The sequence below is a fragment of the Tamandua tetradactyla genome, chromosome 12, assembly GCF_023851605.1.
Source record: "Tamandua tetradactyla isolate mTamTet1 chromosome 12, mTamTet1.pri, whole genome shotgun sequence".
NCBI classification, from domain to species: Eukaryota; Metazoa; Chordata; class Mammalia; order Pilosa; family Myrmecophagidae; genus Tamandua; species Tamandua tetradactyla.
Genome location: NC_135338.1, coordinates 101,934,841 through 101,956,371, shown reverse-complemented (window position 1 = coordinate 101,956,371; position 21,531 = coordinate 101,934,841). Strand labels below are relative to the sequence as shown.

General features: G+C 48.5%; 1 protein-coding gene across 1 annotated transcript in view; it reads right to left on the bottom strand.

The window, feature by feature from the left end:
• The window catches only part of TMC3 (transmembrane channel like 3), a 37,613-nt gene extending 22,519 nt beyond the window's left edge, over nt 1-15,094 (bottom strand). Inside the window, exons 1-8 of the mRNA XM_077122334.1 lie at nt 14,151-15,094; nt 12,893-13,039; nt 10,023-10,098; nt 7,335-7,416; nt 4,475-4,581; nt 2,115-2,213; nt 1,857-1,999; nt 483-630 (exon numbers count right to left, since the gene is read on the bottom strand). Coding sequence (XP_076978449.1) covers nt 483-630; nt 1,857-1,999; nt 2,115-2,213; nt 4,475-4,581; nt 7,335-7,416; nt 10,023-10,098; nt 12,893-13,039; nt 14,151-14,239 — 891 coding nt within the window. The 5' untranslated portion in view covers nt 14,240-15,094. The remainder of the gene's footprint in view (nt 1-482; nt 631-1,856; nt 2,000-2,114; nt 2,214-4,474; nt 4,582-7,334; nt 7,417-10,022; nt 10,099-12,892; nt 13,040-14,150) is intronic.
• Nucleotides 15,095-21,531: the final 6,437 nt, after the last annotated feature.

Here is a 21,531-nt window from a genome sequence, read left to right as displayed (position 1 = left end):
TTCTCCGTGACTCAGTTTCCTTACGGGCACAGCCCTGTCTGGGGGGAACGCACCCGGACCCACAATGCCCCGACAGGCAGCAGCTGCTGTGCTTCGGGCCCCATTCTCCTGTCCACAGTGCTTCTGGTTCTCCCTGGGCAGGCACGGTTGGCATCCCTGCCCTCCTCCCGCCTGGGTAGAACACACTTTGCTTCGGACACCAGGCACCCGGTCCCGTGATGAGGCGTGACATCCGAGCAAGTGGTTCAGGTAAGTGCTGTGCCTCCTTCTCCTGCAACGGCACCTGGGCTGCTGTGGCCCCTGACGTGTGGCCCTCAATGCTTTCAATTGCACTGTTTTCTAAGTAAAAAGCAAAACGCTTATCTTCCCAACAGGTGTGCATGAAAATCGTGAAAAATGCACAAGCGGACGTTTTTAAAGAATGAAAGAAAAGTAATGAGGACGGCAGCAGCCCCTGCCCAGGCGGCCTCGCACCCGCTCACCCTGATGCCATTGATGACGGCAGCTGCCTTGCTCTCGGCGGCCTCGGGGCTCCCGATGAGGTAGTCCCAGGCACAGAACACGCGCCAGCAGAAGGTGTAGCTGTCACTGGACGCAGTGGCCAGGCTCGTGCGGGAGTTCTTGGCCATTCTGAAAGATGGGGTTCAGCACAGGTCACAAGGGAAGAGTCAGGACCAGAGCCCACCACAGGGGCTGCGAGTCCCCCACAGCCTTGGGGTGAACGTTCACGGCCCCCCAGGTCACCGGCGCGACCAGTCTTCCCAGCCACCCCTTGCGCAGCAGGAAACTGCCAGCGCCCATTGCTGAGTCCATTTTGCACAGTCCCATGGTCATGCTGACCAGCGGGCCCCAGCATGCGTGTGCCCCAGGAGCCAGCCCCTCACCTGGGGGTGCCTGATCACAGACGAAAGCCTCTCCTCTGAGCTGAATCAGCCCCAGGGGCCTCTGCTCACTCCTGTAATTTGACCCCTCGAACTGCCTCCTTCTTGCCCAGCTGAAGCCACCTGTCCCTAAGACTGTGCCTCCTGTTATAAGGGCTCTGCTTTCCTTGCCATCTGTGGGTCCTGGGTTTGCCCTGATTTAACAGTGACTTTCTTAAATGGTGAGTCTAGTCTCAAGTAGGGTCTTGAGATCACCCCCAAGTGAAGCTAGAAAGTCATGGGCGTTCCCTCGAGGGTCGCTTTTCTTTCCCCTGAGGACTGCCCTCTGCAGACAGCAGGACGAGGTCTGGACTGGCAGAAAAACCCAGGAAGCAACAGGTGAGCCCAGGGGGTGGGGCCAGGATGTGCTGGGGTCAGAGCTTACCTGCCAGTCCGCACACCTAGACTGTCAGCTCTGGAAGGGGACTGGGCATTTTCCGGGCCCCAAGACCCAGAGGGGGATGTGAATTGCTGAAGGCTTCATGGTGGGGTGCTGTAGGGTGCATCATCCAGCCCCTTTCCTTTCTTTTGCACTGTGCCTTCTCTCAGAGACGAACTAGCCATGCAAACTGCATACAAGGCACACACCCCTGGCCTTCTCAGGCTGTGTAGCCAGATCATAGGCCAATGTGAGGCCAAAGGACGATGCTTTGCTTTCTGCAACCTCTGGTCTCATAGATCATTAGCATAATTACTACATTGTCTAAAATTACATTAACTGGTGAGTCAGTACAATTCTTTTCTTTCTAGATCCAACACAGAACTTGGCTGAAAGTAGTAAATGTTCAGGAGGTGCTAGTTAAAATGAACATGCATCTTGCAGCCTTGGCGGCCTCATCTGAAAAAATGTGTACAGTGATGCCCTAAGTTCACGGGGTTATTGGCAAGACTAAATGAGATCACACAAGTCGTATTTTGAGAATTGAGCAGCCATACTTCTTTAAAAGAATGATGAAGCTGTAAGCAAACACAGCCATCCCCACCAGGAAGTAGGCCAAGGGCAGCCGGTAACCAGCTTTGCCAATCCTTCTCTCTCTGCCATAGTAGCCATAGAAGAGGACCGAGTACTGGAGGTAGCCCTGCAGAGAGAATACCTGGTGTCACTCAGGACCCCAGATCCCACAGTGTGGCCCCTTCACCGCCACCCCCTCCCCCCCCGCGAAGGAGAAGAGTGTGGCTGAGCATCAGCCTCACCCCCAGGGACCAGATGGTGTCCAAGTCTTGGGCCGATGCAGCGTGCTCCCTGGGGATGGTCTTGCTGGCAGTGCTTCCAAAAGGCTGGCCGGCAATGAGCTGGTGAGACAGGAGGGTGTGCCATGAGGCCCTCGGGGTGGGAAGGGCCAGGAGAGAGGGTGCTGGCCTCCACGTGCCAGGGTCCAGTGAAAGATCTCCAGTGGGGAGGTTTCTGCTTGATTCGCACTGGTACAGAAGTAATCATGGTGGCCTGATTTTACTTTTGGAAGACATAAAATGTCTTCACTGGGTGTTCACTGCGTTACATTCATAATTTGAGTCTCCATTTCTTTTCTCACTGACATCCTATGGGAGTAGGATTCAGGCACTGGGAATGGTCCGTCACCAGTGAGACACCAGCCGGTGGGTTCCCACCGGGCAGAACATGTGGACAGTAGGTCCAACCCACAGTTCTTTCCTCTAGGGAGCTTGGGTCGATGAGCACGACACTTACTCCACACAGAGTACAAAATATCAACTTGGGTCCAAGGACTTAAATGTAGGCGCCCTCTTCTAACCTGTGGGGTTTACTCTATAATCACCAACTTCTCCTGTTTCTAAATCCAATTCCTATTTTTTGGTTTTTTTCTTAGCTGACCTCTCTTCAACATTTGCCATTCTATTGCTTCCTCTTTCCCCATCACTGCCCTGTTTTCCCTAGCGCTCTGCTCTCTTGGTTTTGCTTACTCTCTTCTTGCTTCTTCCAAGTATTTTTTAGAGCATTCTTTTTCTGGAGCTGCCCATACTGGTGACCCCTCCTCAGCATTCTGCCTTCAGCTCCTTTCCTTTCCCCTCTGCACATTTCGCCTGTAGACCAATCCTCTCTCACAGCATCCATGGCCATCATGTGCTGATGGCCCAAATGTGTAATTCTAATTCTAATTCCTCTTTTGAGACTCAGATTATTGTTATCTACTACTTGTGGGCACCTGTGCTTGAAAGTTCTCAGATGCAACATTCCCCAAAATGGACCCATTATCTTCTCCTCTTTGCCAAAGAGACTATATCCCTAAACTTGGCTAACGACATAAAAAAATCACCCGAGTTGTTGAAGTCAGAGTCCAGGATGTTGCCTCCCATCCTTCTCTTGTTCTCCTCCCCCCATACCAGCCAGTCTCCAGACTTTGTACATTCTACCTTGTAAGTCTCTTCTAAGTCTGCTCCCCCTTCTCCCCCTCTTCCCATTTCCCAGTTGGGCTGCATTATTACTTGCTTGCTCCAGCCTTCTGTTTTGTGCCCCTTCAGTACATGCTCCAGATTATTTTCCTAAAGGAAGATCTGGCCATGTTGATCCTCTCTTGAACCCGCAGTGGCTACCATTTTGGCTTTCAAGGCCGTTAGCCATCTGGACCCTGCTCACGGACCTGGCTTGTCTCCTACCTGTCCTGCTGTCTCCCACTGGTCCCCACGTTGCTGCCAATTCAATACCACAGTTGCCCAGGATCAGCTGTGCTCTCCTGTGGATACCATGCTTTCTTTGGATCCTGCCTGAAATCCTTCCTGCCCACCCTCCAACAGACACATGCACCGCTCGGCCCTCTGAGGTAACCATTCTCTCATCCTGCTCTTCAGACTCAGCACTGACCCCCTTCCCTGGAGGATGGGCCCCTCTGTCCTATGGCTGGGTTAGCTGCTGACTGCTCAGTCAAGAAGCTACTTGTACGAAATTGATCATGCCTGGTGAAACTATGTCTAAGACCACTTTCCTGATCTTTCTCTGACCTTCTGCAGATGGGACTGCCTAGGAGATGGAAGCTGTGGGAGGGTGTGACCTGTCCCCAGGGGCCTGCACCATGTGGTGTGTGTGTGGGGGGCAAGACTGGGCCCAGGTGCCAGACCAGCTGCCCTGCTCAGGGCCTGCCTGCGAGACCCAGGCTGGGCACGGCTTCTCTGGTGGGTAACTGTGGCCACAGGGGACAGCCTCAGGACATTGTGAGGATGGACAATGATGGCCTGCAGGCCACATGAACCCACCCCTTCTTTTGAGCTAAGAGCTAAGAGCTAAAAATCATTTCTATGTTTTAAATGGTTGGAAAAAAACCAAAAGGAGCATAATATGTGTGACTCAGGAAAATGATATGAAGTTTAGCATCAGGGTCTATCACTAAAGCTGGGTGAGGATGGGCTTGGCATGGCCAAGGGGCTGCGAGGGGGACCCTCTGTCTCCCAGCCTTGCGTGCTCCCCTCTGGCTGTTCACAGACAGCGCTGCCAGCCTGTTCCAGCACACACGTGGTGCACCCCGCAGGAACCTGGGGGGTTGCCTCTGCTGCGAATCCCCGGTGTCAGCAACGGCATGTGTTGCCCCCTCCCCGGTCCTTACCTCCGGAATGACAATGAAAGCACCCGTCATTACAGTGAGTACGATATTAATCCCAAATAACCATCTCAGGAATATGAAATAGGAGGCAACACCAGATCCAAAGTGACCTGAAGGCGGGTGAGATAGTGAGAAGCACATATGTCAAGTCCTCACCAAGCAGGAAGTTCTCCTTAAAGCAACACCGTAAATCATTCTAACTTCAGCAGGACGTAGAGTAAGAGCATGATATTATTGAGCCAATAAGGGTGGCCACAAAAAATGGTAATTCAGATGGCTCAAGATGCCCATTAACCGGTTACATATGCGGGAAAAATTCTTAGTTTACCTAAAACACTATTGGATGATAATTTCCCTAATGGCATATTGATTTAAAATGCTTTATCTAATTTACAATGCTTCATGTGTGCTGGGAAGTGTCAGTATCTTTTGAGGATTTGATATATTTCTGTTTTTCATAGTTCTGAGAATTCCCAGGATTTTTAAGAAGCCCTTTTGCCTTAACTTCAAGACAAAAGATGTATCTCTAGATGCTAACATTAGGAGGAACTGCGTGAGAGGTGTGCAGGAACTCTCTCTGCAAGTTTTCTATAAATCTAAAATTATTCCAAAATAAAAAAGTTTATTAAAACAACAAACTTTTATCTCTAGATGAGAAAAGAGGGACACAGAGGTGAGATAAGGTAGTCAGTGACTTCCTGGAACAAGGGGATTTGAGCCATGTTAAAAAAGGAACACCTACTGAATTTTTATTTAAAATTTACTTTATATTTGTCATAATAAACAGGAAAACACAAAACAGCACAGAGAAAGCAAAAAATAATAAACTACATATTTCAAGATCACTAAATGAAAATTGCCGCTAGAATGATCTCCTATCAAACTTCTAGAGAATACCCCATTGTAATTTTATATGGGTAAATTACATACAATTGGACTTACTTTACAATATGCATATTTAGTTATCAATGTATTACAGACGTTTTCTCATGTCTAAGACGTCCTTCTGTAATGTGAATTTTAGTGCTCTACAAAGTGAACTTTCCATAGTTTATTTAGCCTATCCTCCACTACTTGACATTTGGGTGCTTTCAACTTTTCACTAGAGAAAAATAACTCTCTAGTTAATTTCTGCCTAAGGTCAGGGTCCTAGAAACAGAGACTGAGGAAGAGATTCAGCCACCATGGCACAGAGAGGATGCATCCTCAGTGGACAGGCAGGAGGGGCTGAAGAGGGACGGGTCCTCACTGGAGACAGTTCATCCTGACCCCGTCGGGTTCCCTGCTCCTCCTGGAGCAGAAGCCTGGCCTTTACACGCTCTGCAGGGGGTCACTGGCTCTAAGCCATCTGGGGGTGGGCTGGGGCCGAGAGGAAGGCCATGTGGAGCCAGCATCTCAGGGCCAGAGTGGCCAAGGGCAGTAAAAGGAGCAGCTCTGGGTGCCAGTAGCCAAGGCTCAGAACAGCAATGAGCAGGTGTGCCAGCCAGGGAAATGTGTGCATATGGTTGCTCACGGGTTTTGTTGTGATGTTCTTTTCTCTGACCACTGAGGAATGGAAGGGCTTATCAAGGTATATATGCATTTTGGAGACTTTCGGAACATGCTGTAACTTTCCTTAGGAGCCCTGTCCTGATTCATATGCTCATGAACTGTGCATAAAAGTGGACAGTTCACTTTGGGTCGAAATATGTGTTCTCCATTTGTCATCTTTTTAGCTTTTAAAAATTTTCATATACATACAATTTTTTTCATGTAATTAAAATAAAGGTACTTTCTTTGCTGATTTTGTCCTTCAATTTAAAAATGAGTTTTCTCACCAATCTGAGATCATATCATTCATATTATTTAAAATTCTTTCATGGTTTTCTATTTTCTATTTAAATATTTAGTGCAATTTTAAAGTGATGGGCCTAAAATAACTTTAATATTTTAAATCAATTGTTCTGGCAAAGTTATGGAGTAATATAGCCTGACCCTACTAACTATCATATACTAAAGATTTCTCTCTCTATATATATATACTATTATCTGTTTCTGAGATTTTGCTTACTTCATTGACTTGTCAGTCAATTCCTGCACTATTGTTAAACTGCTTCAATTGTTGCAGCTTTTATAATGCATTTTAGCAATTTGCATTAGGTAAGGACATTTGCACTTTGTCTTTTAAAAAATATTCTGGTTAGTCTGTTGGGTGTTTTCTTCTACATGAGTTTTCTGATCATTTTGTCAAGTCCTAAAGACAGTACATTGGGATTTTCATTGGCATTGCATTAAATTTGTAAATTGATTTTGGGAAATCAACACCTTCCAAATATGCATCTTCCCACAGCTCTCCACAAGACTTCTTTATATCCTATGGTCCAATTTTTCAGTTTATTTACTTTGTACTTATTAAGCTTATTCTTCACAGAACATGTATGTGCATGTGCATTTGTAAATGTGACTGATTTTTAAAGGATATTTATAAATGATTATTTCTTTAGGATAAATTTTCTAAATGGCCACATTCATTCTATAAAAATGAAGATTTTTCTTCCTTTTTATTTTGTAGCTGTGAGCTTCTCTTTTTCCCCATCTGCAGGGTCCTCACTTGCTCCTTCAGGTTTGTGTGGTGTCAGGCTGAATGGATGAACTGACAGAGCAGCAGAGTGTGGAAATGGTGTGGCCTCCCCTGTGGGATGTGGTAGGCAGATGCACGTTTTCCATCGCCTTGGCCCAGGCGAGCCTGGTGGAGCACACGTGCACGTGTACTTCTGACTGCCCGTGTATAAGAGCAGGGCCAGACAGACTCTTTCTAGCCTCACTGCCGACTGGCTGCTAGTACTGTGCTTTGTGCCCCCTTCCTCCAAGTGTAATTACTTACTCTCAATTTTCTTTATCCTCATTTCCCAGGGAATGAAGATGACCACAAAGTTACAGGCAAGACGAACAAGTTTCCGCCAGAGCTAGAGAGAAGGGAGCAGGATTATACAACTTCACCTTCATGACAGAGGCAGTGTCTGTGCATTGTGGGGGTCTTAAATGGAGGCAGGACTCTCAGACACACCTTGTGATACCCACAGCTGTGGCTTCAGAGGACCACGTGCCCATCTAGGATGAAAGTGGCCCCTCCTCTGCAATTTTGATCAGGTGGTGGACACCTGTTTTATACCTACCATTCCAGCTGCAGGAAGTTACCTAAGGAATGGTGACCAAATACACCCTCTGGGCCCCACCATAGACCTAAGGTAGCTCAGCCACCTGTGCAACCAGCTTTCCAGGGGCTTACAGTTCAGATCCCTGGGCAAGGGTGAGTCTAGTGCCTCCTCGATTAAAGTTCCATCCTGTCTTGAGCCTCAGCCTAGCTGAAGTTGCTGGATGAGGTCCTGAGATCTGTCTTGCATCTTTAAGATGAAGGTGACAAACTGCAAAACTCAGTTGTGGAGCCTTGTAGCCTCTGGCACCTTGAGGCAATAAATTCTTGCTGTTAAGGCAACCCATTGTAGGGTCTCTGTTCTGGTATCTAGGACACTGACCCTTCTAATGGGAAAATAAAGCAAAGCATGTCTTGACCCTGGCCCTGCTCTCCAATTACATTGGCTGGTTGTTTGTTTTAACTCTCAAACAAGCAGGGTTTGTGTTGGAAGCAAATGACACTGATGTGGAAAGAGGGGTTGCAAATGTAATTACGGCTTTCTGGGCTGTCAGATAGCTCCTGCTCCTGAGGTAGATATATTTAATAATGTTCTGGATGTGTCTGCTAAGGACAGAATAGCTGCTTGTAAATGAGAATCTGTTTGTATTTCATCAGTCCTTGGAGTCTGCAAGAAACCACTTTCTGCTGGGCCACTGGTGGCGTGGAAGTGGCCGGGCTGCGTGAATGGGGCAGGGCTGCAATGAAGGGGCTGGGCTGTGTGTTCAGGGCTGGGCTGCATGGAAGGGGCTGGGCCAGGGGGAAGGGACCGGGTGGTGTGGAAGGGACTGGGCAGCTGCGTTGGTCAGGTGCTGGCCAAGGACTTCATGGAGAGCTTCAGTGAGGCTGAAACTTTGGGTTCACTCCTCATTCTAAAAGCTCTTCTAATGATTTAACCCATTATCAACTACACCTTTGCTCCATATTGGGTTAACTGTCAATAGAAGTCCCAATGTTTTTTTTATTATTTTATGTTATATAAAATACAGCATTCTATTATATTATATGCTGTAATTCATATGTTACAGGATTTCTGAACCCAAGTGAAAGACCTTACAAATGTTTTCCTGTGGCATTTAATACATAGAGAATACTTAGGGAAAATAAGAAACAGGCTTGGCAGCAGATATGCTTATAAAAATATAATTTTGGTTTATATATTTAGTCCATAAACTGAACTTTTATTCCATAAGCACACTATGCCCATCATGGTGTGGCAGAGATAAGATGTTCTGGGTAATTTTGGTCATAAAAGTGAATTTAAGTTTTCAGGAAGAATCTGTGAAAAAGTAAGAAAAATAAATTCTAAGGTAGAAATTTGGAGATCATTCATTTTTTATTTATTTTTCCAAAAGTCTAAAATTTCTGACTAGCTTTAATTTAATCTTTATCAAGAATGTTTTGTTTCAGGGACTCTAAAAAGAGTGTTACTGTCAGTTTTTGTTTAAGATTGTAATCTTTTTATTTTATTAAAATCATGATTTTTTAAAACATATAACAGTATTGACGAAGTTATTATGAGAACAGTAAATCCTTCCACTGTGGATGACAGTATAAATAATATACTTAGAAAATAACTTATTAGGTATTCACCATGTACCAAAAACTGACCATATGGTGGCCACAGTTCTGGCCTTGATACTTAGAAATGGAATTAGAGAAGATGGGAAAAGCCCAGGTGCAAAGATAACCTTTGCAGGGCTGTTAACCATAATGAAAAATTAGAAACAACTTAAATATTCATCAGTAGGGAAATGACTAATGAAATTAATATACATTTATCTTTTGGTCTGTTACGCAGTCATGGAAAATGAGAAGTATAAAAACCGTATCAACATGGAAAAATCCTTATGTTGTAGTGTTAAGTGGAAAAAAGCAAGACAAACATGTTTGTACACTAAAATTGCTACAAAATATAGCAATATTATATATATATTGTAATGAAAATTATATGTTTTGCATTGAACAAAATGTGCTATTTTTAAAAAGATACCATATTGGGAAGTAGGAGAAGTGATTATTTTCCTTATCTTCTAAACACATACGGAAATTATTGCAATGTCTTTATGAACCGATAAAATCAGAAACTCACCTCTCAGTTACCAAAGGGAGGGAAGTAACAGAGCCCTCAGCACCTACTACGGAGTGAGCACTGGGGTGCCTGCCCCTTTCTCAGTGCAGGGAGCGGGCAGAGCCACACCTACGAGGGGAGGGAGCAGGGAGGGCCCTTCTCCGGAGGGCGGGTCTGCTGAGTCACACCTCGGTAGCTGACTGCGCTGGGTCCACAGCAAGCCTTGGGAAGTGCCCCCTGTCTCCCCCATGCCTCGGCCAAGCACAGCTGATCCTCCCCCTATGTGCAGGGCGACCTGTGCCCTTTACCTCTGCTCCCGCGGCCTGGTAGCCTCGGGTCCTGGTCAGCCTCCCTTCACATGCCAGCACAGCCTCCTTGGCTCGTCTGCAGAAGAAACACATGGCCGTGAACACGATGGCGTCACGCCCTGGTTATGCACTGGGGGCCAGAGGCAGCGGGCACTCTCGGGTAGCTCATGTCTGGCTTTTAGTAACCAGAAAACATCTTTCAAAATGGTTTTTAACATTACATAGATGAACTGACGTTGAACGATGACTTACTACCCAGATGAGCTACAGCTCAGTTCCTGGAGGCCCCCTGGCCCTGGCTGTGCTGGGCAGCACCTGCTTTCGGGTGCCATGCCTCCTGCCTTCATCTTGCAGCCTTCCTGCTGCTGGCAGCCTCTGGGGCAAAAGTCAGACCCCACTCTGGAGACTCGGCTTCTGCTGGTGTGGGCAAGGCGGTTGTGTCCACACGGCCATGGGCAGCTGGCTCAGCACAAGCAGGCCGGAGATGCTGCAACTGGCCACACTGCTGTGCTGACCCCATATCTCTGCCTAAATGGTTAATTCCTGAAAAACGCTTGATGCATGGGGACGAGGGTTAAATGCTCATAGAAGGAAAGCAGGCACAGAGGTCAGCCCCGGGCAGGTTCCTGAGCCGCTGAAGGGACGTGCGACCCACTTGGCCAGCCTGTGCTGCCAGGCCCTGACCCTTCGACCCCAGGGCTGCCCCCTCTGCCTGGTCTCCTCACACGGCCTCCACCAGGGGGCCTCTACCAGGGGGCCTCCACCCACGACCCCAGCAGGGGCTGGATCTGCACCCCTGCACTGGCCGCATTCAGACCAGAACCCGAAGTGGGTGGTACCCACACCCCATGCCAGGCGCCAGTGGCCTCCCCTGCACATCCGAGTGGCGCTTCCCCCCTCCCCCCCCCCGTGGAGCCTGTCCATGGCAAGAAGCCACGCCAGTCGTTTATGTATTCCTATTTTTACCAGCAGGCATTTTCCGCACACCTGTTTTGGGTCAAGCACAGAGGTCTACAGAGGTGTATCACTGTCTCTGCCCTGAAAAAGGTCACTGCCCAGCTGGGTGAAGGAGATGTAAGAGGGGCTGTTGTGGGGCGGGGGGACAGATTTAGCACACAGGGGTGGACCAAACCCAGGCCCTGTCGGAGGTCACTACCAAGCCCCCAGTGCTGACCACTGTGTCACTAAGGAGAATAGGCATGGCTCAGGGCTGCAGCTCCCTTCTCTTCTCAGTGTCCAGCAATGCCTCCTCACGCCAAGGCAGGGCCCAGTGCCTCGGACCTCCACAGAGCAGTGCAATGACCTTCACTGCATCCAGTTAGCAAGCCATGGTTGCAGCGGCTTCTCAAGGTGACGAGGGCACACATGTGTGGCAAGCGATCGACAGCAAGAGCTGCACTCTGTGGGCCAGGCCTGTGGCCAGACGTCCTCCGGTGCTGGCTGAGGCCTGGACTCAGCGACAGGGTGCCCGGCCTGGCGAGCTCTTTTTTATTGAAGTGCTTGATAGAAAAGCCATCACTCGCTCTGCTCAGGCTTGAAAGGACTTCATGGTCTACTGCTCTGATAGCCTTAACCATCATCTGTGTGAGTTTTAGAAACTCCTTTTCTTGGATGAATTGGTAGAATGCCTATGTTCCAGTAGAACAGAGCACTGGCCTCGGGGTGGGACAGCCCAGGCCTAAGGCTCAATGCCAGCACTCAGGAGCTGTGCATCCTTGGATAAGTCACTTAACCTCTCTGAGCATTACTTTTCTCCTCTGAAAAATGGAGACAATGCCATTCTTATTCAAAGAAAGGGAAGTGATAAGAGCTGGTAGCAGATAGGAAGGAAGATAAGGGAGAATTGGAGACTTGTGCGAATGAAGATTACAGACCAGCTTAGCTGTCTGTCAGCGTTTCCCTCGGACAGGCTGTCCCAGGTGGAGCAGAGGGTCTGGAATGGAAACCGGTGAGGTGTGCTGCGGAGGAGCCATGCCTAGCAGATGGAGATGGAGAAAGGGCGTTGGCTCAGCTCCTAGAAGGGGCACAAGGAGCCCTACAGTGCTCCAGCCTCGTCCGCAGTGGTGCCACGACGATCTGGTGGTGAAGGCCCTGCTGTCCACTCATAGGCCTGGGCGGCCCCGAGGCACCAAGCTGCCCGCCTGGGCTTGGCAGTGACCTCCGAGCTGGGCGGCCCCAGGCCGGGAAGCAGGCAGTGCCACGCGAAGCTTCACCATGCCACCCTGCACCCAGCCACGCTGTGCTTTCCGGACTGGTCTGCACACAGACTGACCCGGGCTTGGTTAAGATACATGGTCTGTGGCTGCAGCCCATGGTGGACGGCTGGGGATTTTGAGTTCATGGCGCAACCTGAAAGCTTCGCAGTTCACAGTTTGGGAACATTGCTGCAGGAGATGGTGCTGTTTCTCACCATCACTTCAGCATTAAAGAAAGGGGAACTGGTATTTCCAGAAACTGAGAACAGTAGCTAACCACTCTCACATGGCCAGCGAGTGATGATTTTTAACCCAGGCTGTCTGCCCTAAAACCTTGAGCTTAAGGATTAGCTAGACAGCATCTCCAACGTGATTCTAAGAATCATAACAGTCAGCTTCCCTCTGGACGTTCCCCCAGCAGGAGGCAATGCCCAGGCAGCAAAACCAGCACCTGTTTTCATTCTGGTTTATGCTGCTGCTCTCCGGAGTCTGGTTGGCCCAGTCACCTCTAGAGATAATGCCAAGTAAAATCCAGGGCTTGGGACTGAGAGGAGACCAGAAACTGCCAATTCACACACACCAATACACGCACATGCACACGCAGATGCACACACATACACACATGAATGCTCACTTGCACACACACATGCAGGAATGATCCTTGCAGACTCTTACCTCAGTGCCCTCAGCTTCTGCCGCAGGGGCCAGGGTCTGCAGCGGATGTTTGCCATGAGTTCTTTCTGGAACTGGATATTCTGGAAGATCTGCTCTGGATCGCTCTTGTCCCCCACTTCGTCACCATCGAAGCTGTCATCCAGGTTTCTGGAGGGATGGGGTGGTGGGGGGAGAGCTGATTAGTAGGGAGCTCTGCCAGGGCAGGTTTGGCACCTCGTTTCCCCAGCCCCAGGTGCAGCTGTGCCGCGGGGTGGGAAGCAAGGAGAGCAGTGGGTGGAGCCGCAGCTGCTGAGACACCTTTACTGGCTCACAGTGTTTCCGTGGCTGAGTGAAAGAAAGAAAATGGTTTCTCAGGATGAAAGATGTCTGAGGATGTCATGAAAGAAGAAAAGAGGGTGCAGCATCTTGGTGGCCAAACAATTTCTTTGGTAAGCTCACTGAAAAAGTGAGCTGATTTTCGAGGCACAACTCCTTTTGTCCCCCAGCTCTGAGGGTAAAATAAATGAAAATCAAATTTCTTTTTCCCAGAGACCCCTGCCAGCCCTCCCACTTCCATTCACGCGAAATCTGAGATAGCTGAGGTTTCTGTAGATACCAATGATGAAGAAGAAATCAGCTAAGCAGATATATGGAGCAAAAACATTTCAGGGACATCTTTACTCTCTAGAACAATTTTCCAACATGGACTGATGTTTATTCTCTGTAATAATTACTAAACTAATCTTTACACAACTTCTCAGGAAAGAGTACTCTGCTGTGGTTATTAGGGCAATGATGCACTTAGAAGTAAGAGAAAATAATTCCTTTGTTATTATCTAATTTGAATTGTGTTAATTACCCCAAGAATAATTTTCCCCAGTCTCCAAATCAGTGAGGTTTTAATATATCTGTACAAATATTTAACACATTCTAATAGCACTTATACAAACCTTACTAGCCTAACGCATTTTTCCAATGGACACTTGTTTTTCTAACAAAAGCACGACGTGCTCCCTCTCGGCACTGCCAGGAGAGAACAGGTACTGCGCGCGCGGGCTGGTGGCCAGGAGCGCCAGGCGCGGGCAGTTCACCGGGAAGCAGGGGCTTTCCTGGTCTCAGCGTCGCTGCGGCTGCCGCCCAGCTGTCCCGAGCGCTTGGGACACGGGTTTCTGAGCTTGCTGTGGAGGGGAGCCCCTTCCCCGCCCTCCGCCTAAACCCGAGCGCAGCCCAGGTGGCCCGGCGCCCCTGCCTCGCTGCCCCTGTGCAGCGGCCGGCTCACCCGAGCAGCAGAGACTCCTGGTGGGGGTAGCGCTGGCCGGAACTTCTCCGGGTGCTTCGACAGCTCCGGGGCGCTCTTGAGGGGTTCATGGCGCTCGCGGCTGCCTGCCAGTGAGCACAGAGCAGCGGGGCCCGGACTCGGTGGGGCTGTGGGGGCAGAGGCTTCGGGAGCAGCCGAGCGGCTCCGCGCTCCTCAGGAGCAGCCCGTGTCGTGCCGCTGCCCCCGCAGGGGAGGGCCCGACCGGGCGCCCGGGTGCACAGACCGGCGGGGATGCGGGCGGCCAAGTGCGGGAGGGGTGCGATCCAGGAGCCCTTGGTGCTGCCCAGGCGTCACGTCAGTCACCACGCTGGGGCTCACGCGGCCTTAAGGGACGCGCAGGGCAACGCTCGCGTTCCCCACCGCCCTCTCCAGAGGAAGGAAGGACGCAGCCGCAGCATTTCGTTTGCATTTATCTTTGATCAACTCTTTCGGAAGACATCAAAGCTGCAGGCAGGTTGCCTGACCAGCACCCGGCGCTGTGCGCTCACACCCTCCTCGGCCGTGTCGGTGCACGTCTCGGGTTTCCGCGGCCTGCGCCGCGCGCCCCAGTGGAAAGGAGTCAGGACGTTAACAGGGATCGCAGTTCACATTTCACAGCGTTTTACACTCACTAAGTCCGGGCCCGTGGATCTTCACGACGACCCTATGGGACTGAGGAGAAGGGAAGTGGAGGGGCTCCTGAGAGCTTCCTGGGGAGAGGGCAGGACTCTGGTGGCGAGGCGATTCGCTTGCAGCTGTTCTCAGATGGGAGGCGGGCTCGCTGTCGGCGCCCTCGGGGGTAGTCGGCAGGGCGCACACGCGGGGGCTGCAGGTGGCCTGTGTCCTGCCGCCTCTTGCTGGCCCTCCCTCGCCCTGCCTGCCGCCTCCTGCCCGGCTCCCCAACGCGAGCGCACCCCGGGTGCAGGATTTCCCGCACACTCGCACACACTCTGCAGTTAAGGCAACCCGTCTGCGGAGCTCGAGTGCGCACTCGCAGGGACGGAGGGGAAGCGCCTCGGGATCGCTAGTCCTATCAGCGCCAGGGGTCTGCAGAGCCCTGAACAGGCCGCCCGCCGACCACGCGGAAGGGGCCGGGGGGCCACGAGGGCCTTCGTCCATCTCTTCCCGCACCAATTCAGCAGCAGCGCTCGGAGATGCAGGACGGCTGCTGCCCACGGGGCTGCCCCGAGCCAGGGCCCAGCGCGGGTGCGGGGTCTCAGGATCACTGGGCATTGCCCCAACCCAGCGCATGGGGGTGCACACAGAGGGCACCAGTGGCCAGAGCCAGTCTTGGGCTGAACATGGACTTCAGCACCTGGTTCAGGTCACCCTCTGCCACCTTTTCTGAAACCGCTGGCCTTTGCCCTCTAGGGCTGGTCACTCCACTGAGACTTTTTGCGTCCTCGGAGACCTTTGGGCGGATGGCCTATTTCTGAGCATAGCAAAGTCTTTTTTTCACCCTACATTTTCTAAAAACCCCTCTGCCTTGTTCTGAATACTCATTCAAAGTTTTGAAATATTTTGTTACTCTTAGGCAATGAACTATTTTGAGCATTTTTGTCTCTTCTTTACGACTATGTTTTTTTATGAGTAGGAAGAACTAGTAGCAAATTTTGAGGTACTATGGGGATTTATCAGTGCAGACACGTTGCTGTTTCTTATGTTTTTTCAAGCAATTCTGTTTGATAATATGGGCAAGATATGCTTGGTCGGTCAGAAGATGTTTCACTCAATTGCACTCTGTTTTTAATATCTAAATCATGAATGAATTGGGGCAATTAAATAAAAATAATTGCTACTTTGATACAAATCAAGTATCCTAGCTTTTCACCTAATTTAAGGAAATGTAGGTTTCTATCCATTTTTATTGTAGGAAATAATATATAGTCATTTAATAATAAGTGGAAAGAGTAGGGAATTAGGAATAGGAAAAATCTAGGTGGTTTTTGCTTAATGATATTAACATTTTTAATCTTTTTGCTAAATGTATGGTTTTAAATTATATTTTTAACTTTATTGAATATATACCTTTTTCTTACCTTTCCCATTAATATTTCATTTTTTTTTTCATAAACAGTCTCCAGGAATCAAACCCAGGTCTCCAGCCCATTAATTTTATATCTAAGGTAATTTCCATGTTATTCTTTATTTTTTAAACAAAATTTATCAATAAGCCATTGAATGAAATAGTCCATCTAGAATACAGACATTCAGCTCTGCCCCATTTCTCCAATACTCATCTTCTCTTCCTATATGCATTTCTTTTTACATTAATCTTTTTTCTGCTTCTAACATCATCTCTTTATAATTACTTTTCTGGAAGTGACTTTTTTAAAAAACATTTTTTATTGTGAAATCTAACATATATACAAAGAAAAGAAAGAGAGCAATAATTTTCAAAGTACACGTCAACAAATGGTTACAGAACAGATTTCAGTGTTTGTTATGGTCTACCATTCCACTATTTCAGAGTTTTCTTTCTAGCTGCTTCAAAATACTGGAGGCTAAAAGAAATATGAACATAGTGATTCTGCAGTCATACTCATTTGCTAAATCTTATTTTCTCTGTTATAACTACTCCTTCTCCTTTGATCCTCCTCTCAGTCTATAAGGGTCTTTAGGCAATGCTTGTTCTGACTTCCTCATGTTGAGAAGGAATGTTGACACTATAGGATAGGGGACGTAATTAGTTGATAATGTTGGAGAGGCTGGTCCCTCTGGATTTCAGGATTTATCTGGCCTAAGAACCTCTGGAAATTGTAGGTTCCAGGGAAGCAAAATTAGGGCATGAAGCTTTTATGGAGTCTCGGTTTGATCCCTAGGTGTTTTTTAGAGTTAACAGAGTGTTGCTGACTGGGGGGTAGCAAACCATGGCAATTGGCACCATCTAATGGAAGCTTGCATAAGACTAACCTCCAGAATAGCCTCATGTCTCCATTTGATCTCTCTTAGCCGCTGTTGCCTTATTTCATTACACTCCTTTTTCCCCTTTTGGTCAAGAAGGTGTTACTGATCCCATGTGTGCCAGGGCCAGACTCATCCCTGGGAGTCATGCCCCACCTAGTCAGAGAGTTGTTAGCCCGCCCACATAGGGAGGAGGGTAATGATTTTCTTTGCAGAGTTGGGCTTAGAGGGGCCATATCTGAGTAACAGTAGAGGTTTCCTGGAAGCAACTCTTAGACCTTGTATTAGTTAGGGTTCTCTAGAGAAACAGAATCAACAGGGAACACTTGCAAGTATAATATTTATAGAAGTGTCTCACGTGTCCATGGGAACACAGAGTCCAAAATCCACAGGGCAGGCTGTGAAGCTGACAATTCTGATGGAGGGTTTGGACAAACTCCATAGGAGAGGCTCGCTGGCCAAGACAGGAAGAGCCTGTCTCTTCTGAATCCTCCTTTTAAGTTTTCCAGTGATCAGATTGAGCATCACTCATTGCAGAAGACACTCTCCCTTGGCTGATTACTAATGGAATCAGCTGTGGATGTAGCTGACATGATCATGAGTTAATTCTCTGAAATGTCCTTATTGCAACAGACAGGCCAGCATTTGCTCAACCAGACAAACAGGTACCACCACTTGGCCAAGTTGACTCATGAACCTGACCATGACAGACCTCATTACAGGTTGTCTCAGCTTCTCTGTGGAGGGCCAGAAGCAATCAATCAGGCCCAAGCAGAAGCAATCAATCAGGCCCAAGCAAGGAAATGTCCCCAAGAGTTAAACAATAACCAATGTTAGGAAACTGAGAGAACGGGATATGTTTTGGTAACAGCTGATGGCATTTTTCTGCTTCTATGATACACTTGCTTGCTAGCAACTGCAAAACCACAACATGATTTTAGCCTTTATAAGCACCCTTTGAAAACCTCTGGGGGCTGCTCTCTGAATCTTCCTTCTTGGAAGTTTCTGAGGCAGTCACCGGCCAGCTAATAAAGACTCCAAATTGGCTTGCAGTTTTGAATTATGTGGTCTCTCTTTCGGTGTGCCCTACAACATTTGGAGGCCCCAGTGAGATCGTCCCTAATGGGCCATCTGGTGACCACAGGTCTTGGGGATCGCCCCCAGAACTGAGGTCCAACCTAGGGGAAGCCTCGGAGAAACATTCCTCTGCCCCAGACAAGGACCAGGAACCGGGCCGGTTCTACAGGACCCTCCAAAATTATACAAAATCTGATGCAGTCATCTGTTTCTGGAAACCTCACCGGTGAGTACAGATTTGTTATAGGATCCAGGTCAGGGGCCTCTGGAAGGCTGGATGCAGCATTACTTCCAAGGTCAGGTTCCAGAGCAAGACGTTGCCTGGGGCTTCTAGTTAGGAATCAATTAAGGATAAGGCTTTTGTGTGTCTTGGTTTAGTTTGTCTCTTCTCTCATCTGTTGGTCTCATCCCATTCTGTGTCATGCTTGTGATAATTGCCATGGGTCAGTCAAGCTTTTCTGTCTATACTCCTCGTCAACGTTTTTTGAAAAATTTCCAGGAATTTCAGCGGAAGGCCGGAGACTACGGAGCCCCTGTCAACGCCTTCAACTTGAAAAAATTTCTGCTCATGGGAGTGGCCAATTTTTGTTTCTGGGTGGCCTCCTGAGGGAACTACAGATCTATCTGTGGCTTATAAAGTCCAAAGAACAATTTTGGTAATCCAGGCCACCCTAACTAAATCCCCTATATACTAATTTGGGTCAAAATTTTAACAGAAAACCCAAGTGGTTATGGTCCTGCCTGGAGTCCCAAAAAGAAAGACCCCCAGAGCCAAAATGGCCCTCTTAATAGAAACCTCTCAAAAAGAAAGGACTAATGAGATCCCAGTATTGACAGGACCATCATCTTGACGGACCCTCCCCCATACCCAACAGCCCCACCGCCACCTCTAAGACCAAAGGGGAGTAACAACCAAAGAGGCGGCAACCAGCCCCTCTAATAGCCAGAAGGTGACCTTCAGTCCCTTCATACCAGAAGTGGCTCTGCTTACCATCCTTCTTCTGATTCACAATTGCTGGATTCTTCCGAAGCCCCAGTTTTACCCTTGAGGCAGGTTGGCCCTGCCCCAGGGGACGACGGCCCACCGTTCATGGTCTGTGTCCCCTTTTCCTTTAGCGATCTGTATAACTGGAAAAACCAGAATCCCTCCTTCTCTGAAAAGCCCCAAGGGCTCATCTCCCTGGTGGAGACTGTCTTTTTTACCCACCAGCCCACCTGGGATGACTGCCAACAGCTCCTCCAGGCCTCTTCACCTCCAAGAAATGAGATTGAGTCAGGAGAGAGGCGAGGAAATTAATTCTTGGACCTAATGAGCAACCTACTACTGAATCAACCTGATTAGAGGCTGTGTTCCCCTCCGCCCATCCCGGATGATAGAGGTGACCCCAACACTGATAGAGGTGAGGAGGCTCTCGATCAATATCACCAGACTCTGCTCCAGGGGATACGAGCAGTGGCCAAGAAGCTGACCAACTCATCTCGGGTAAGCAAAACCGTACAAAAGCCGGATGAATCTCCAGCCGCTTTCCTTGAGTGCCTCCTTGAGGCATACCACTTCTACACCCCTATAGATCCAGAGGCACCCAAAAAAGGCAAGCCGTAAATATAGCATTTGTCACCCAGTTGGCCCCAAATATAAGAAAAAAGTTGCAGAAATTAAAAGGATTTGAGGGTAAAATGCTGTCTGAACTGATAAAGATTGCCCAAAGGACTTTTAATAACAGAGATGACCCCGAGACCACAAAGTCCAAAAAAAAAAAAATAGCCAAAATTTTAGTATCCACAATGGCTGAACAGGAAAAGCATAAAGGTAGATGGGAAACCACTGAAAAAAGAAAGGGAAACCAAGGAAAAAGGTTGGGCCTAGGTGCAAACCAATGCACTTACTTCAAAGAGAATGGATATTGGAAAAATGAATGCCCTAAAAGAGGACTTAAAAAAAAAAAGAAAAAAAAAATTAAAAGATTACTTAAAGTACTGAAACCAGCCCCTGTTCTAGTTGAAGAGGCAAATTGACGGGGCTGGGGTTCCATTCCATTGAGCCCCCGGGAGCCCAAGGTCACATTAGAAATTGGGGGCAAGCCTATAAAATTTCTTGTGGATACTGGGGTGAACTTCTCCATCCTCCAGCAAGCAGAAGGGCCCACATCTAAGGAGCAAATCCCCATACAGGGAGCAATGGGACAAACAAAGTTTTACCCATGGACTAAGACTAGGATCACTAACCTTGGAGAAGGAACTGTCACCCACTCGTTTCTTACAATGCCAGAGTGTCAGTACCCCCTTTTTGGGAGAGACCTTTTTCAGAAATTATAAGCCACCATCTCTTTCAAAAACAATTCGGCCAAGCTCTCCTTCAATACAACCCCCTCGGCAATCCTCCTCACTTGTCCCTTATCAGAAGAGTATTTACTTACTGCAGAGGTGGCCCTGCTGGCCCCAGGCCCATATTTGCAAGAATTTAAAGAAAACATATCAGGCATATGGGCAGAAACTAATCTACCAGGATTAGCTGCCCATCAGCCCCCCATTGTTGTCCAGCTGACAGCACCGCCACCCCAATCAGAGTCCGACAATACCCAATAAGCTGAAAGGCTAAAAGAGACATCGCAGTCCATATCAAAAGACTCTGGACGCAGGTATTCTAGTCCCTGCCATTCGGCCTGGAACACCCCCCTTCTCCCGGTCCAAAAACCCAGGACCGACGATTTCTGGCCAGTGCAAGATCTCTGAGAGGTAAACAAAAGAATTGAAACCATTCACCCCACTGTGCCTAACCCATATACGCTCTTGAGCCTGTTACCTCCCAACCAGCAGGTCTACACTGTTCTGGATTTAAAGGATGCCTTCTTCTCGCGTCCCTTGGCCATGGTAAGTCAATCTATCTTTGCTTTTGAATGGACTGACCCAGAGGTGGGGGTTCTCTGGACAACTAACCTGGACTTGGTTGCTGCAGAGTTTCATAAATTCTCCCACCTTGTTCAATGAGGCCTTAAGCCAGGATCTGGCTCGTTTTAGACAGGAGCATCCAGAGATAACCCTCCTATAATATGTGGATGACCTCTTACTGGTAGCTAAGAATCTGTCAAATTGCAAAAAAACAACCAAAAGCTTGTTACGGGAACTAGCCCAGTTGGGCTATCGGGTCTCAGCCAAAAGGCTGAACTAGTAGCTCTGACCCAGGCTCTAAGGTGGGGAATAGGGAAAGTTGTCAACATCTGTACAGACAGCAAATACGCCTTTGCAACTGCGCACGTCCATGGGGCACTATATCAGGAGCACGGACTTTTGACATCGGGAGGAAAGGAAGTAAAAAATATTCCAGAAATACTCACCTTGCTATAAGCTGTCTGATTGCCAAAAAAGGCAGCCATTATACATT